General features: G+C 36.4%; 1 protein-coding gene across 1 annotated transcript in view; it reads right to left on the bottom strand.

Moving 5' to 3' along the window:
- The window catches only part of LOC150100045 (ATP-dependent translocase ABCB1-like), a 280,795-nt gene that overhangs the window by 217,728 nt on the left and 44,603 nt on the right, over positions 1-18,464 (bottom strand). Inside the window, exon 5 of the mRNA XM_090403288.1 lies at positions 14,460-14,629. Coding sequence (XP_090259414.1) covers positions 14,460-14,629 — 170 coding nt within the window. The remainder of the gene's footprint in view (positions 1-14,459; positions 14,630-18,464) is intronic.

The raw sequence follows: 18,464 nt of genomic DNA, 5'->3' as shown, positions 1-18,464 counted from the left end.
GGAAGTCCTCCTCTAAATAGGACATTGAGATTTTATCCCATTCTATTTTATGGTTAGTCTTAGCAAAATGAAAGGCTAACCCTGATTTGTCTTCTCTATTATTATTGATGTCTCCTATGTGTTCCTTCTTTCTGATTTCAAAACTTCTTGAAGTCTGGCCAATATAGTTCAAGCCGCACGAGCAGGGAATGTTGTAAACTCTGGCATATTTAAAAAATGGATGACTGTCTTTCGGAGATCGAATAAATTGGCGAACGGTCTGTGCAGGTTTAAAAGCCACTTGTATTCTATGCGGCTTGAAGAGTCTTGCAATCTTCTTGGAAATTGTCCTCCCCACAAACAGAATCACTATGGTAGAATTATAATGGATATCTTCAGGTTGTCAATGTGGGGGATTCACAGAAAAGAATCTATCAATTTTCTGGGATAACCATTCTTTGTAAGGTTATTTGATATCAGGGACAGTTCATCTTGGAAGTCTCTATCATCTGTCGTAATGAGAGAGAGGCTCTATTTTTTAGCATGTGTACAATGCTAGGTTTCTGAGAAATATGGTGTGAAGAAGCAAAGTGCAAGTATCTACCTGTATTGGTGGTTTGCGATAAACTGTAAGGCTGATATGACCATATATTTGTTTCTTGATTAAAATGTTCAGAAATGGTAATCGGAAATTTTTCTCAAGTTCTAGAGTGAATTTAATTTTTTGATCCAAAGAGTTAATCTTGCTTAGAAAATTGAACAGATCCTTTTCTGTATTTTTCCAAATGATAAAAATATCATCAACATATCTCCACCAAACTGTGGGTTTAGGGTCTAGTTGAGATAAAATTTACTTTCAAATTTCTCCATAAAGATATCCGCAGAAGGTAGTGGAAGAGGGCTTCCCATTGCAAGGCCTGTTAATTGCTGATAAATAGTTTTATTCCATAGGAAAAAGTTAGATGTTAAACAATGATGGAAATGATGGAATAAAGAAGTGATGTTTTGAGAGAATAAGCTTCCTAAAATGTCGATCACTTCTTCTACTGGAATGTTGGTGAATAAAGATGTAACATCCATGCCTGCTAGAAGATCTGTATTGGATATCGAGATATTTTTTAATTTCTCCATGAAATGTTGCGAGTTTCGTATAAAAGTATCTGAATTAGATCTGAAAAAGATGTGTGTGCTTTGAGGAGACGAGTTGCAAGGTGTTTAGATAATAAATAGATAGGCGAATTAATACCATCAACAATGAGGCATAACCTTATACCATTTTTGTGAACTTTTGGAGAGCCTATAGTCTCGGTGTCAGTGGATGCATAGACTCCAATCTTCGTTTTAAATCTGTTGGCCAGCTATCCATATTACATAAAAAATCACTGGTATTATTATGATTCTTTAAAGTGGGGTCCGAATCTAGAACACGGTAAGTAGATGTATCAGATAGTAAGTTGGCAATCTTATCTTTGTAATCACTAGTGTTTAAGATGACAGTACAGTTATCTTTATCAGCTTTTAATATGATGATATTTCTTTATCTTTCTTTAACCTAAACATAGCTCTTTTCTCTGGAGGAGTGATGTTTTTGTGGGGAGCTCTTGAAGAAGAGAGAGAGAGAATGATACTGCTTTTTAGTCTGAAATCATTAACTATGGGCTCAGGTGGTGACAAAACGACCTTTTCTACACTGCATAAGATGTCCATTTTAGGAATCAGATTGGGGTAATAGAAAAATTGAAGCCGTTTTTGAGTATACTCACTTCCGGTTTTGATACAATGCGATCAGAGAAATTCCATATCACTGTGTTGTCTAGTAAAGCAGGTTTTGACTGAAAATGCCCATAGCTAATGATCTTAGACTAAAAAGCAATATCATTCTCTCTTTTTCAAGAGCTCCCCCATGAAAACATCACTCCTTCAGAGAAAAGAGCTATGTTTAGGTTAAAGAAAGATAAAGAAATATCCTCATATTAAAAGCCGATAAAGGTAACTGTATGGTTAAACACTAGTGATTACAAAAATAAGATTGCCAACTTACTATCTGATACATCTACTTACTGTGTTCTAGATTCTGACCCCACTTTAAAGAATCATAATAATACCAACGATTTTTTATGTAATATGGATAGCTGGCCAACAGATTTAAAACGAAGATTGAAGTCTATGCATCCACTGACGCCAAGACTACATGGCTCTCCAAAAGTTCACAAAAATGGTATACCGTTACGCCCCATTGTTGATGGTATTAATTCGCCTATCTATTTATTATCTAAACACCTTGCAAGTCTCCTCAAAGCACACATCTGCAATTCAGATACTTATATATGAAACTCATAACATTTCGTGGAGAAATTAAAAAACATCTCGATATCCAATACAGATTTTCTAGCAAGCGTGAATGATACATCTTCATTCACCAACATTCCAGAAGAAGAAGTGATTGACATTTTAGGAAGCTTATTCCCTCAAGACATCACTTCTTTATTCCATCATTGTTTAACATCTAACTTTTTCCTATGGAATAAAACTATTGATCAGCAATTAACAGGCCTTGCAATGGGAAGCCCTCTTTCACCACATTTTGTGGATCTCTTTATGGAGAAATTTGAAAATAAAATTTTATCTCAACTAGACCCTAAACCCACAGTTTGGTGGAGATCCATTGATGATATTTTTATCGTTTAGAAAAATATGGAAAAGGATCTGTTCGATTTTCTAAGCAAGATTAACTCTTTGCATCAAAAAATTAAATTCACTCTAGAACGTGAGAAAGATGACCAATTACCATTTCTGGACATTTTAATCAAGAAACGAATAGATGGTCGTATCAGCCTTACAGTTTATTGCAAACCCACCAATACAGGTAGATACTTGCACTTCACTTCTTCATACCATATTTCTCAGAAACCTAGCATTGTACACATGCTAAAAAATAGAGCCTCTCTCTCATTATGACAGATGATAAAGACTTTCAAGATGAACCCATGATATCAAATAACCTTACAAAGAATGGTTATCGCAGAAAATTGATACACAAGATTCTTTTTTGTGACCCCACAAAAACAACCTGAAGATATACATTATAATTCTACCATAGTGATTCCGTTTGTGGGGACAATTTCCAAGAGTTCTGCAAGACTCAAGCTGCATGGAATACAAGTGGCTTTTAAACCTGCACAGACCATTTGCCAATTTTTTATGATCTCCGAAAGACGGTCATCCATTTTTTAAATATGTCAGAGTTTACAACATTCCCTGCTCGTGCGGCTTGAACTATATTGGCCAGACTTCAAGAAATTTTGAAATCAGGAAGAAGGAACACATAGGAAACATCAATAATAATAGAGAAGACAAATCAGGGTTAGCCTTTCATTTTGCTAAGACTAACCATAAAATAGAATGGGATAAAAGCTCAATTACCTATTTAGAGGAGGACTTCCGCTCCCGAATTATAAAAGAAGCAACAACAGTTCTCCGTTCAGAAGAAAACCTTAATAGAAACCAAGGATTGATTTTGCCCGAGATATGGAAGACCCTCATTAGATCTTTCAACATGCCAGAATTAAATTTTGCTGCCAACTACAGAACGTTCCTACATAACAACTAGTAGATCATACACACGCTATGTGTGTGATGTACGCATTCTGCTTTTATAAAAATGCAATTGTATTCAGTTCATTTTATGGTTTTAATGTAAACAGTTTTTAGCGTTTAAGTGTTCTTATTTTTTATACATCTTTTACCCTGATGAAGCCAAGAGCCACAGTTGGCAAAACTAGTCGGTATAACTTAGTTTTAAAATAAATTTGACCAAAAAAAACCCCAAATAGCAGTCATTCATTCTTCTATAGTTCTTGTGGTCAAAAATAACCGTTTTATCATCGTGGTATATATTCTTCAGAAACATCATCAAAAGCTGAGAAATCACCATCAAAAATATTGTTTTCTAATTCCACATCTGAAGCATCATCATTGCTTGGCATATCTGATGAAGTAACTGACGACACTTCCTCTAAAAGATCCCTCAACTCGGAACTAGTATGACGTCTTTTTCTTCCTGTCATAATTACCTAAAATATCCACAGATATTTTGATGAATATCTGTGGATATTTTATTTTACTACTACTTAGTAGCAATAAGTAGTAGTAAAATAAGCAGTAATGAAGTAAAACAGCAATAAACATAGCGGACAATAGTTCGTAATTCACAAAACAATATCAAATATGAAGACAATCAAGGAAAAGAAGGAGTAGCCATAGTATTCAACACAAAATACGAGGCTAATCTTCTTGAATGGCAGTCAGTCTCAAGTAAAGTAATGTGGGCAAATATGAGAATGGGGAACTGGACAATGAGACTTATTTGTGCCTATGGTCCCACAGAAGGTTCTACTAAGGTAGAAGTGGAGGAATTTTTTGAGGCTTTAGAAAAAGCAACTGACACAATGAAAAAGGAAAAGTTGGTCCTTGTTGGGGATCTAAATAGTAGAGTAGGAAATGATTGTGAGACATACAAAAATATTTTGGGAAAATTTGGAGAAAAGAGCAAAGCTAATAATAATGGCAAATATCTGTTGGATTTCTGCTCAGGACATGGACTGGTTATTACTAACACCATGTTCCAACATAAAAATGTGCACAAATTCACATGGAGAGAAGAGGCTAGGAATAAGAAAAGTCTCATTGACTATGTTATTGTTGATAGTGATGTTTTCTCCCTGGCGCAGGACACCAGAGTGTACAGAGGATTTGAAATTGGAAGTGATCACTATTTAGTCTTGAGCAGGATAAAATTGAATTTCATATTGAAAAGAATAACATGTAAGAAAGTTTTAAAGCGAATAAAAGTTGAGCAGCTCTCAGATGTGAACTGTAGACTAAAATACAGAAATATAATTGAAAAGAAAATGAAAGAGTTTGAGAACAGGAATCAAACCTTGGAGATTCAGTGGCAAACTCTGAAGGAAACATTGATTGATTCTACCAGAGATGCATGTGGTGAGGTTGTGTGCAAGGATAAAAAAATCAGAACTCCCTGGTGGACACAGGAAGTTAAAGAGGCAGTGAAGGAAAAGAAGAAAGCATATCAAAAGTTCCTGGCAAATAAGTCAGCTTTTACTCTTACAGAATACAGAGACAAATGTAAGAAAGCTAAACAGTGTGTAAAACTAGCTAAACAAAAGTCATGGGAGGACTTTGGCAAGAATATAGAAAATAAATATCAAGAAGGTGGCAAAATATTCTGGAGGTTGTTGAAGAAGCTTAGGAATGAAGGAAAGAGTGCTGTAAAAGGAATTAGAGATGATAAAGGTGAAATGAAAACAGGAGAAAAAGATATCCTTGAAGTATGGAGTAATTACTTTGAAAAACTGCTAAATGAAACAAGCAGTGATGACAGCACAGTGATAAAAAACACTGACCAGGCATGCAGTCAGGAATACATATCCATACTTGAAGTAGAAAAAGCCATCAAAGGCTTGAAATGTGGAAAGGCAGCAGGAGTAGATGATATTCGACCAGAAATGCTGAAGTATGGTGGTATAAGAGTCTTACAGTGGCTGCACTGCATAGTTCAGAAAGCCTGGACAGAGGGACGAATTCCCGATGATTGGAGTAGAGCTCTCATAGTACCCATATATAAAAAGGGAAATAAAACTGCATGTGAGAATTACAGAGGTATTTCCCTACTGAGTGTTCCTGGCAAGATCTATGCAAGTATACTTGAGAAACGGTTGAGAAGAATTGTGGAAGAAAAGCTTGGTGAAGAACAAGCTGGATTCAGGCCAAATAGAGGCTGTCAGGATCAGATCTTCACTTTACGACAAATAGTCGAGAAAGCATGGGAATATAACAAAGATCTGTATTTAAGTTTTGTCGATTTGGAAAAGGCATATGACAAGGTGCCAAGAGAGAAGCTATTCAATACGCTGCAGTTATATGGTGTCAATGGGGCATTATATCAAGCAATACTTAGTCTTTATTTGAGTTGTGAGTCAACAGTTAGAATTGAAGGAAGTACAGGAAGATGGTTTAATGTTAAATCTGGTGTGAGACAAGGATGTACATTATCCCCTCTGTTATTCATAATCTATATGGATCACATTATGAAGGAATGTGGTATTAAACCTGATATCAAAATTGGAGATGTTAATGTCAGCTCTTTGCTTTATGCGGATGATGTTATACTTCTAAATAAATCCGCTACAAGTCTGCAAGATTCTCTGACTAAATTGAATAGCTGTTGTAATAGATATGGTATGAAGGTCAGCAATAAAAAGACAAAGACAATGAAAATAGGCAGAATCATTGAAAATGTCAACTGTGTTGTGAATGGAGAACCTGTGGAACAAGTAAAACATTTCAGCTACTTAGGCACAACTTTTACTGAAGATGGTAAACTAAATATAGCAATAGACAACAGAATCAGCAAAGCTGGTATCGTGGGAAGTCAATTGTATAAATTCATATGGAATAAGAAAGAAATTAGTCGGAACACTAAATTAGCTGTATACAAGACTGTGTTCAAACCAGTTTTAACTTATGGATCTGAGAGCTGGGTCAGAAGTAAAACACTTGAACAAAGACTAGAGACCGCAGATATGAGAGTCCTCAGAAAGATTAGAGGCGTGAACAGATGGCATCAATGGCAATATCATATTAAAAATGAGGATATTAGGAAAGAACTTGACATTGTCAGCATCCAGGAATGCGTTAGCAGAGCTAATCTCAGATGGTATGGTCACTTAAATAGAATGGGAGAGGAAAGATTAGCAAAACAAGTGTTCTCTGCCAGGTTGGCAGGAAAACGACCCAGAGGAAGACCAAGATATAGGTGGATTGATACGGTACAAAGTGCCTTAGACGATAGAAATATAAGATCTGATAATGTTGGAGTCTTGACAAGTAACAGACTGATTTGGAGGAAAATTGTAGATAGGAAGTTAGTAATGATGTAATTTTTTCATGTAGTACTGGCATATCCTGTACACCCCTTGAGGGTACATGGCAGGAATTTGATGATGATGATGATGAAAACCATAAACATTTACCACTAATTCAATAAAAAAACATATCTTACTTCTTTGAAACGCAAGCAAAGATTGAACTGAAACTTCATCAAATCATTTTAGATAGATGAAATTATGTTACAGTGTACACCAGTAAGCTGAACAAAAAAATTACTAAAAACGAAGAAAAATATACATGCTCATACAAGAATCATATATAGTTCCAAAGCGAATATGGCAGCAAAGCTAAAAATATATATTTCAGGCAACAGGAATGTAAATACAAAACAAACTATGAAAAAATATTACTGCAGCTGCTTGCAAAGACTGGTTTTTTGAATGGAGAATATTGGGGTACATATGCACCCTTGTACATGGTTAAACATTCAAATTCACCGAATTCAATGAAATTTTTTTCAAATTGTGTGTGAAACATACCACAGATAGCATTCCTAAGCCTAAGAAAACTTTGGAAATTTTCCTGTTGGCAACTTTTTATTTACGTTTTTATTAGCCTGGGGTGTGTTTGCACCCCTGTACACAGAGATAAGGTTAAAATAATAAAAAAGATCTTTAATTCCACTCAACTATAAACACTAGGTGGTGAGTACATTATATCAGAACGAGATTCTGATTATAATGTGGGAGGACAGATTTTTCACTATGAATAATGAAAATGCTATGAGCATTGGAAATGAGAGCACAAACCTATTTTGAGCATATCAAGTTGAATGACGGTCTGAAAGTTTTTTTAAAAAAACTTAACACATATCCACAAAAAATAAATAAATCTGACACATGCACACAAACACACACACACACAAATACTGTGTATATATATCTATATATCTATATATATATAGATATATATACCGGTGATTATAAAATAACGTCAAGTGTTCAGAGCCCTCTAGCGAGTAATGTATTGGACGAAACACACCAATATTCGGTAGACGTACACAGTGGAACATGGGGATTCGATTTAACGAAAAAAAAAATAGTACCAAAAGTCGCCAACAGGGGAAATTTTGGCACTGCCAAATTAATTTTAGTAGGTGTGACTAACGAATGACTAAATAGCAAATGAGAGACAGCACACATCAATTTCATGACATTTATTGTTAATTACAAATGAGGTTCAACATGACCACCATTCTGATGTTCCAGGAACTGCTTATGGTGCACGATATTTTCCACAGTGGCTCGCAACATGTTGAAATATTTTGAGTTTATTCACAAAGCTCTTGATTGTACCAAACATAACATCGACAGATTTTCCGAAACCTTGCAATTGTATATTAAGTTCATTCAGGTGCAATGAAAAATCTGTGAAAAACATCAGCTTACTGAGCCAAGCAGAATCATTCAACTGAGAAAATTCATGCTCCATGCCCTTCGTATTTAAATATAATTTAATTTTATTTAAATATTCAACAAACCGTTCAAGTAGTTGTGCACGACCTCAACCATCGAATATTATTGTACATTAATAGATCATTGTACACTGATTCAACTTCACTTAAAAGTGAATTAAATTCTCGTTTGTTTAAAGCCCTGGCAGCAATAAAATTAGTTACCTTTGTCACAATTATCATCACATCATCCAAATTCTTTAAGCCTGATTTTGCACAAAGTGTCTCCTGATGTATAATACAATGGAAACAAACCAGGGGATGACCAACATATTCTGTAAATTGTTTGATAAAACCAACATTATGGCCAACCATATTAGGCGTGCCATCAGTTGTAATTGAAAATATTTTCGATAAATCTATCTGTTTCTCATGGAACACTTTAACAACACAGTCGCATATGTCTTCACCTCGTGTTTTGAGGTAAATTTTCTAACTTTATCAATTCCTCGTGCACAGAATCACCGTGAACATACCTTGCAATAATAGCCAATCGAGCTGATGATGTAATATTTGTAGTTTTGTCGAGACAAATGGATAAACAATGCCATGAGTTCAAGTCTTGTTGTATTTGATTTTCTATACTAGCATTCATTGATATACCTCTGTGTTTAATAGTATTCCTACTTAATGGTAACTCTTTCATGTGCTTTACAAGCATGAAATGGTAGCTTCCTTATTATGAAAGTCCTCAAATAAAAAAGGTGTGCACTTTACGAAAGCTTCTTTAATATAATCACCATCACTAAGTCGTTTGCCATGTTCAACAATAGTATGTGAGATACTGTAACTTGCGGCTACTAAATTTGAAGGTTTTGAAACAAATTTAATTAAAGTCCCTGACTGTGATTCTGCCAGCTTTAGATGTTGTGATATGTATTCTTTGCGTTCTTCAAAAGATTTTTCTAGGAGCCATTTGTGCTTAGTTTAAAAATGTCTTCACAATTTACAGAGAACTTTATCAATAACACCATAGTATTGTTCAGTCCAGGCATCTTGGAAATTTCTTCCACTTCCTTTCTGATAATTTTAGTTTTTTATTAGTGCTAGTTGCTATTGTAAAAGGGTTCACAAATTAAAAAAGAGCACAATTATAAACAGCAGTAATTAAGCAGTAATAATGAATAAGAAATAACAATTACTGGAAATGAATTATACACCAGCAACTCAAATTACTTAAGTAGCAGACCATGCAAGACTACCACTACTTCTTTTAGCAGCGTTGCCAGATTTATTACCAGTACGTTCGTAGCAACCTTGTTACGTTTACTCTCTATCATGCTACTAAATAGCAGCTATTTAGTAGGTTTGGTTGTGACATCATCATAAGTTGTTACTATTTGCATTATTTAATAAAATTTACTGAATTTATTGCAACTATAAAAATATTTTCATTATTTACTCAGATAAATTCAATATTTAATGCTGTGAATTATATTTTCTGTTAAAATGGTTTTAAATATGTTTAGAACTTGTATTACTCGGTCGAGAGACTTGGAATGCATGCATGAACGAATTTCACACAGAAGTCAAATGAAAACTTTAAGTTTATAATATATAAAGCACGTATTTATAAGTTTGTATCGTATAATATTGATAATAATTTTTATAAATTTTCATAATATCATAGGGCTATGCAGAAATTATAATGATTAAGAAAGAAAACGTGTGTCATAGGTTCACCATCACTGATATAGGGCATAGGGAGAATGTGAGACTGGATATCAGCAGATTATTGAAGAGAGCAAAAGACAACTGTGTAACAGAAAGAATAGTTTGTGTGTTGCCCAGGTATGACAATGATGAGTTGTGAAAGAGAAAAAAGATCCTGAATGGAATGTCGGCTGAAATGTGTGAAGAGAAAGGAGTGCAGTCTGTGAATGTCTGAGATGAGTTTGAGGTACGAATGGAACTGAATAGCAACAGACTGCATCTGAATGGTTTTGAAGTGAGTCATTTGAGAAGGTTGCTACTGGAAGGAAGTGTAACAAGTGATGCAAACAAATAAATAAATAAATAAATATAAACAAATATAAATAAATTGTTATATTTATTTACAAATGTCAAGAGTATCAGAAATACAGAAATAAAGGAAATGAAATTGTTGCATTTATTTATTTTTTATTTGAATTGTTTATATGCCCACAAATAGTCAGAACAGGCAAAATGATGCTTGGATGGGAATGACATCTTTGACGAGAAGATAAATGCAGGGATATGATGTTATTTATGAAGATCAGAAAGGTAAGGGGGGGGGAGTAGAATGCTGATGATGACAGTAGGGATATTGTCATGCAATGCTGAGACACAATGATAAAAAAGTGGCAGTGGTTTTGAAGCAGTATGGCATGACGTAGAAGTTGATAGGATGAGATATGTGGTGGGGCCAAGGAATGTGGAAGGTAGAGACAAAGACATGCATAGGCAATTTGGCTTAGTGAGCAAGCAAAGGGTTATTATTATGGGAAATTTCAACTATGGCAATAGTGATTAGAATGAAGAGATAGCATCAGGGAATAAGGAGAATGAATTTCTTGAGTTCTTAAGGCAGAACAATTTTAGGCAATATGTAATGGAGGGCACAAAAGGGTTAAGAGTTTTAGATCTATTTATATCATATGGATGTGATTTGACCAAGCGGAACGAAAAGCCGGGCCGTCCAAAAACTGGATTGAGCGAAGTTAACATCCAAAAAGTGCGCAATTTCATCAAAGAAAACCTGAAATCGTCCGTGAGATTGATTGAAGATGAATTGGGGATTCCAAAGTCAACTGTGCACAACATTTTGACCAAGAGTTTGGGCCTTTGTAAATTGAATTCAAGATTTGTTCCCCAGAAGTTGACGCTGATCAACAAACGTATTGAATACTGCAAGGAGGACCTCATTAAAACCGCTTGTAAGGACTTAAACTTCCTGGAAACAATCGTTACTGGTAACAAAACATGGTTTTTGAGTATGAGCACAAAAAAAAGAGCCAGGATGCTGAGTGGAGACCACCAGAAGAGGGGCATCTGAAAAAAAGTCGCTTGGAGAAGTCAAAAGTAAAGGGCTTTGTAAATGCTGATTTGTTTCTACGATTCCAAGGACATTATCCACAAAGAATTCGTTCCACGTGGCCAAATGGTCAATGGTGAGTTTTATCTTGAAGTTTTGAAGTGATTGATAGCAAGAATTCGTCACGTACGGCATGATTATTGTGATGCAGGCAGCTGTGGTCACTTTTGCACGATAATGCGCCATCTAATCGTTCAAACATTGTGAGACAGTTTTTGAGCAAAAACTAAGCATGTGTTGGATCACTCGCCGTATTCACCTGATTTAGCACCTGTGACTTCTTTCTTCCCCCCTCTCCCCCGACTTCATTTGCCAATAAAAGGAAAGCGATACAACACCATTGAAAACATTCAAGCAGCAGTAACCATGACCCTCAACAGTATCCAAAAAACTGATATAAAAAACGCATTTAATGAATTAATTGTCTGCCAAACGCTGTATCAAAACTGAGGGAGAGTACACTGATTGAAATAAATGATTTGAATAATTATAATTGGCCTGTTTTATTTGCTATCAAAATTTTGGTTTCTTTTTGGACAGAGGGTGTATGTTGAACTACAAGGCTTGTGATTACAGAAAGCTCAGGAGACAACAGGGAGATATAGCAGGGAAAGAATTGATTGGAATGAATGCAGACACTGTGTGTGCATTGTTCAATAGCTATTTAACACTAGAAATGGCTGAGTATATCCCAAAAGTGAAAAGACTAAACAAGGTGGGAGTTAAATGGATGAATGAAGAGATTAAGCATGAAATCTGAAAGAAAAGGGCACTGTGGAGCAACACAAGATGGATCTTGGTAACAATCAGTTGCATTAAGAATACAAAGAATAGGCCAGGAAGGTAACTCGGTTAGTATAGGCAGAAAAATGTAGCATGAGAAGTTAGCTAATCAAGCTAAGAAAAATCATAGGGAGTTCTTTCAAGCGGAAGGAAAAGTGACTATGGGAAGATGATGCTAGTTGATTAACCAATGCAGAGAATAGAGTTGAATTATTCAATGATCAGTTTATCAGTATATTTCATCTTGAGGGAAGATGCATGATGTGTATCCAGGAAAGGAAGTGAGTTGAGAATAGTTTTTGATTTTCAATTTCAATAGTAAACTGTTTACACTCATGTTGTTTGGCTGAGGAAGGTGTTTACAGTTTTGTAGTCGTAGCCAGATAACGAAAACATCATCAATGTATCTAAGTCAAATTGTAGGTTTCAAAGTGAGGAAATCTAGAACACGTTGTTCAAAAGCTTCTATATAAAAGTTAGCAATTGGGAGATAGTGGTGTGATCCCATGTACCTTGGCTCCATGTGCATGTGATCCCATGGCTGTACCTCATTTTTGAAGGTAAAAATTATTTTGCCCTACGAAGTAACTGGGACATAGCATGCAAAGAGAACCATAATAGCAGGTGGAAATTTGTTCTGTAAGAGAACAAATTTCTGCCTGATTAGACCATTTGTGAAAAGGGCAGAAATGTCAAACTGACTAATAAATCATCTTTGCAGAGTGTTATGTTTTTAATTTTGTTTCTGAAGTGTTGTGTGTTCTCTATATAGGAGGGGAATGACCAACCAACTCGTTGAGTGTTGATGCTAATTTTTTGGTTAGGTAATAATTAGGGCTGACTCTACCTTCAACTATCAGCCAAAGTGGAACATTATGTTTGTGTACTTCAGGTACCCCATATATTCTGGGAGAGCAGGCGTAATGGGGTTACAGTTTTTTAACAGTGTCCAATGGCCAAGAAGTGACAGACTTAAGTAATTTAACAGTTTTCTTTTAATCCTGTTATTGGATTATACAGGGTGTTCGGGATAAATTTGACAGTTTCGTAAGGAAAAAGAAAATCTTCTTTGTATCTATTAAATTTAATGAATTGACAAAAAAACATTACAGGCAGAGTTAATTACAATACTATCAACAAGATTTACTCAAAATAACCACCATTAGCATCGATCACAGCTTCAATTCTGCTTCGGAACCTCGAACAAGCTGATGCTACAGTCTCCCTGGGAAGGGCCGCAAAAACTGTTTTAATTTTATCCATTAACTGGGCTTTTGTATTACTGGAAGTGCGATTGGTGTCTTTTTCAACTGCGCCCCATACAAAATAATCCATGGGGTTAAGGTCTGGGGAGTTTGGAGGCCAAACATTTGGACTGGTGAAGTCGTAGAAATTTTCAGACAACCATTTTTGACTTTTCCCAGAGGTGTGGCAAGGGGCCGAATCCTGCTGCCATACATACGGCCTACCATTGGCTACCCTTGTTATCCAGGGCTTGACTACAGTTAGCAACTCCACGAACAAAGCCCGAATTCCAATGCCAGGGTTCTTCAACACCTGTTCCTGCAGATTTGCGAGGAATTCTGCTGTACGAACGCAATCAGATCGTCTGCTAGGGATCTTTCTTCTTGCTACATCCTCGTAGTCACCATTGCAAGTCTCTAGTTCATGCCTGATTGTTTTTACTGTATTCAGGGAGCATTGGGCAGCAGTCGTAATATCCTTATTTTGATGGCGGGCACGAATCATCATGATACAAGTTATTCTCTTCCATGATTCAGGTGGGTTCCAGCTATCCATCCTTTCTGACATCTTGTATATGAATGAAGAAGGGTCCAAACTTTTAAATGAAGAGAAGTGTGTGTTAATACATGTAACTTACGGAAAAATATAATTAATTATAAATATGTCAAATTTATCCCGAACACCCTGTATATAGTTCACAAGTTGATAAGTGCTACTATCAGACTAATTGATTCATTTGATGAATATAAGCAGATTTGTTAGGGACCATGGCATTACATGCACAGACAGAATATGTACAAACAGAGAGGACCTGATAAATTTTAGTAGACAATCCAAATAGCAACTTTCATCAAAATTCACCTGGTCACTGAAATTTTTCTTTTAACTCTACAAACAAACAAACAAATGAATACTTAAAGCAACACAACTTTGTAGGTGTGAATGAATAACTTTACATGCAATTTTCATACTTACCCCTTATCAGTATAATTTTTACCAGTGTCTTGATATATTTCAAGATAAACAAACTCATCAAGAAAGTAACCTAGGATGACCATTATACCTGGCATAGCACATCCAGCAACTGCAGCTGATATAAATCCAATAATAACTAAAATCTTATCTTTTAATGAAGAGAATTTAAACTGAAAAGAAAATAATTTATATAAGGAAACATTTTTATACATATTTAAATGAATACATTTACATTTTAATTGGCTCAAATGGTAATAACTGCTCTAATACAGTCAATAAGGATTCCATTATTGTACAAAATACAAACCATACAATGAATAATAATTGGCAGAGCTAAGCAAGGAGAATGTGTGGAATGCACATGAGGGAAAGATAGACTTGTACAAAAGTAAGAGATTGCATTTAAATAGATTTTATGAGTCAGATTTAAATGAGACTAGTGAGACTGGAGTGATTGTAAACGGGAGTAGTAGTAGTGCGAGAGATGAGAAAACAGGTAGGCAAGATGAACAGGGAAATGGAAAGAGTCAGGGTGGACAAGAAAACATGATATATAGAGAGTGGATGTTGGAAGCAGCAGTGAATGTGCGGGTGATGGTCAGAATAGAAATGGAATGGCCAGGGACATAAGGAGGTAGTTGAGTCTGAGGATATATGTAGGGTAAATGGTGATCAAGGTCATTGGATATGAGCAGGTGTGGGGAAATCACAACCAACAAGTGACATGTGTAGGAGTGGTTATAGACCTAAAGTGAATTGCTATGTTTATTTATGAATGCAAGGAGAATTGGAAATAAGGAAGATGAAATGGTTTTGCTGATTGAATTTATTCACCCAAAAAAAAAAAAAAAATGCAGGAATAAGTGAATCATAGTTGGATAAAGATGATACCTTACAGATATAGAAATGGAAGGTCATGGTTTTTTTGTGAAGATAGAAAGGACAAGAAGTGAGGAGGGGAATACCACAGATGACATCAGAGGAATTACACTGGCACAAAGTGTAGATGCAAGAGTAAAATAGTGACAATGGTTTTAAGGCAATATGATGTGTAGTGGAGACTGACAGTCAATGATATTTTGTTACAGGTCAGGGAACGTGGAAGGCAGTGATGAAGAAATGTATAAGCAACTTGGGTGAACATGAACAAGGGAAGTATAATCATTATGAACAATTTTAATTATGCTAATGGTAGCTTTTGGGTATAAGGAAAAATTTCTTGAGTTCCTGAATGACAGCTATCTTATGCAATATGTAAAGGAGGACAAATGAGGTTCAAGAGTCTTAGATCTAACATTTCATCAGAAGATGTGATTGTGAACAGGGTGTAACATCTCCCCCTTCCCCCGTGCAGTGAGAGTGATCATGAGGTAATTACCCAGGTGATAGCTAGCCATATGAAGACTTCTGTGGAAAAAAAAAAAAGATGTATGTGAAATTACAAAGCTAGTGATTATGAGCTTTGGAGACTGTCTGGAATTATAGCATGGAATGAGGAGTTAAGCGTGAAGGAGATAAATGCTGCTTTGGCACTAGACATTCTGTTATATATCTGCAAGAGATATTATTATTATCAGACTTCCATGGAGTCAATGAGTCATTGTCAGAGGTCATCTACACACACATACACAGCTCATTATACAATGACTTGTATGCATTCACTGTCTCCACACTCAACATACACTTGCAGGCAATGCATTCCAACCAACCATAAAACTCCATGCAAAAAACCTACTTCTCACCCTTCATATTGGATTGTATACAGTACTCAGAAAGGATTAAAACAGAATTTAATACTTCCTATATGTTTTGTCTCAGTAAATGAGACATCTTCAGGGATTACAAAAAAATTAATGTAACATAAAAACAAATAACACACAATACTAAGCCCAATATATGACATATGCTATAGAAACTGTGGCCCTGAGGAAAAATAACATTAGCAGGATGGAAGTAGCAGAGATGAGAATGCTTAGGTGGATGTGCGGTGTGACCAGAAAGGATCATCTGAGAAATGACTATGTCAGGGGAACAGTGAAAGTTACGAACTTAGGAGCGAAAATACAGGAGGCAAGGTTGAGATGGTTTGGTCATGTGATGAGGAGGGAGGACGAATATGTGGGAAGAAGGGTCATGCAGATGGATGTGCAAGGAAGGCGGAAGCGTGGGCGGCCAAAGAAGAGATGGAGGGAGCTGGTAGAAGAGGATTTGAAGATGAAGAACTTGGATGTGGTGACAGCCCAAGACAGGAAGGTGTGGAGGAGACTCATAAGAAACAGTGACCCCACTTAAGTGGGAGAAGCTGCAGAAGAAGAAGAAGAAGAAGACTAAGCCCAACCACATGGGTGACACTAAAGTCCTATCTAGGTGGAGCACCCTCTAAGGGCAGTTGTAGGTGACCTGGAATGTAAAATGGGACCTCTGGTGATAAGCATTTCCCAAATCTTAGGAAGCTTAATGCAACCATATTTGTTGAGATTTGGTTGATCCTGAGAGCCTGCTGCTGATTCTAAGAATAGGCCTTTTTTTTGAATTTGCTGTGGTGAGCATGGTGGTTTTCCCCATGAGATCCTGTGGGTTGTATCCAAGACATGGTCAGCCAGGCCTGACTTGTTTGCGGATGTATGACTTATGTTCCTCCAGGTGGATAGTGGCTGATCTGCCAGTCTGTCCAAAGTACGGCAGTTTACAGGAACAGGGTACTTTATAGACTCCAGGCACTGAGAGAGGAGGAAGCTGATCTTTTGTAGAGCGGATAAGGGTAGCAAGTTTGCGGTGGGGCTTAAATGCTGTGTGTAGGTTGTACTTTTTTAAAATCTTGGCTATTTTTTTGGATGTGCTATGGATGTAGGGTATGGTGATGGCATTTCTAAACTCTTTCTAAGGAGAAGAAAGGGGGAGGACCTGATTATTTTTTTAATACTGTGATCGCTGTAGACATTAGAGAGGAAAGTGTTGTGTATGTGGTCAAGCTCAGTTGTAAGGGCAGTTCCACTGGAACAAAGATTGTGGGCTCTCTTGGTAAGAGTTTTAATAATGCCATATTGTTGAGCGAGGTGGTGGTGGTGGGAGAGTTTGTGAAAGTATCTGCCTGTGCACGTGGGTTTTCTATATACAGTGAAGGAAAGTGTACGATTAGGAAGGTGTGCAACTAAGGTGTCTAGGAAGGGTAAACAATTGTTCTTTTCCTTTTCCATTGTAAACTGGATTCTTGGATGTAGGCCGTTGAGGTGACTGAGGAAAGAGTCTAATGTGTTTGAGCCATGAAGCCAAATAGAGAACACATCATCTACATATCTTAGCCGGATAGAAGGTTTGAGAGGGGCTGAGTCTATGGCTCATTTTTCAAATTCTTCCATATAAAAATTGGCAAGGGGGGGGGGGACCCATGGCAGTTCCCTCTATCTGCTTGTAGATTTTGTTCTTCCAAGAAAAATAACCAGAATTGATGGCAAAGGAAAAGGGCACTCCACCTAGATAGGACTTTAGTGTCACCCACGTCCTTGGGCTTAGTATTGTGTGTTATTTGTTTTTATGTTACATTAGTTTTTTTGTAATCCCTGAAGATGTCTCATTTACTGAGATGAAATATATAGAAAGTATTAAATTCTGTTTTAATCCTTTCTGAGTGCTGTATACAATCCATTAAGCTTCCCATGCCGCTTTATCTGACCTCTTCACCTGGAATGCATTCAGACATTGCCTGTGCCAGACAGTTTCTGAACAAGTTCTAAGCAGCATTAACCTCTCTACCGGCCTCTCTAACCTCTTTATACGGATGAAATAGTAAACCCAAATTGCACTTCTTATCCATGTTATTCTATAGGTGTTACAGAATCGTATCCAGATTTTGCTGAACATCTAGAGACGTCATGACAGGTTGGGGATCTTAATCTCCTTTTCATGAGTTTGTGAAAGGGAAGTCATGTTTTACAAATTTCTTATGTACTATAACAAGATGAAGAATGCATTGGACAGGGGAGATGCATATACGAGGGTGGTCTA

This window comes from Typopeltis vanoorti, chromosome 13 (assembly GCF_054136105.1).
Source record: "Typopeltis vanoorti isolate ZY-2024b chromosome 13, IOZ_Tvanoo_1.0, whole genome shotgun sequence".
Lineage (NCBI taxonomy): Eukaryota > Metazoa > Arthropoda > Arachnida > Uropygi > Thelyphonidae > Typopeltis > Typopeltis vanoorti.
The sequence above is the reverse complement of the archived record's forward strand: the minus strand, read 5'-3'. Positions and strand labels throughout refer to the sequence as shown.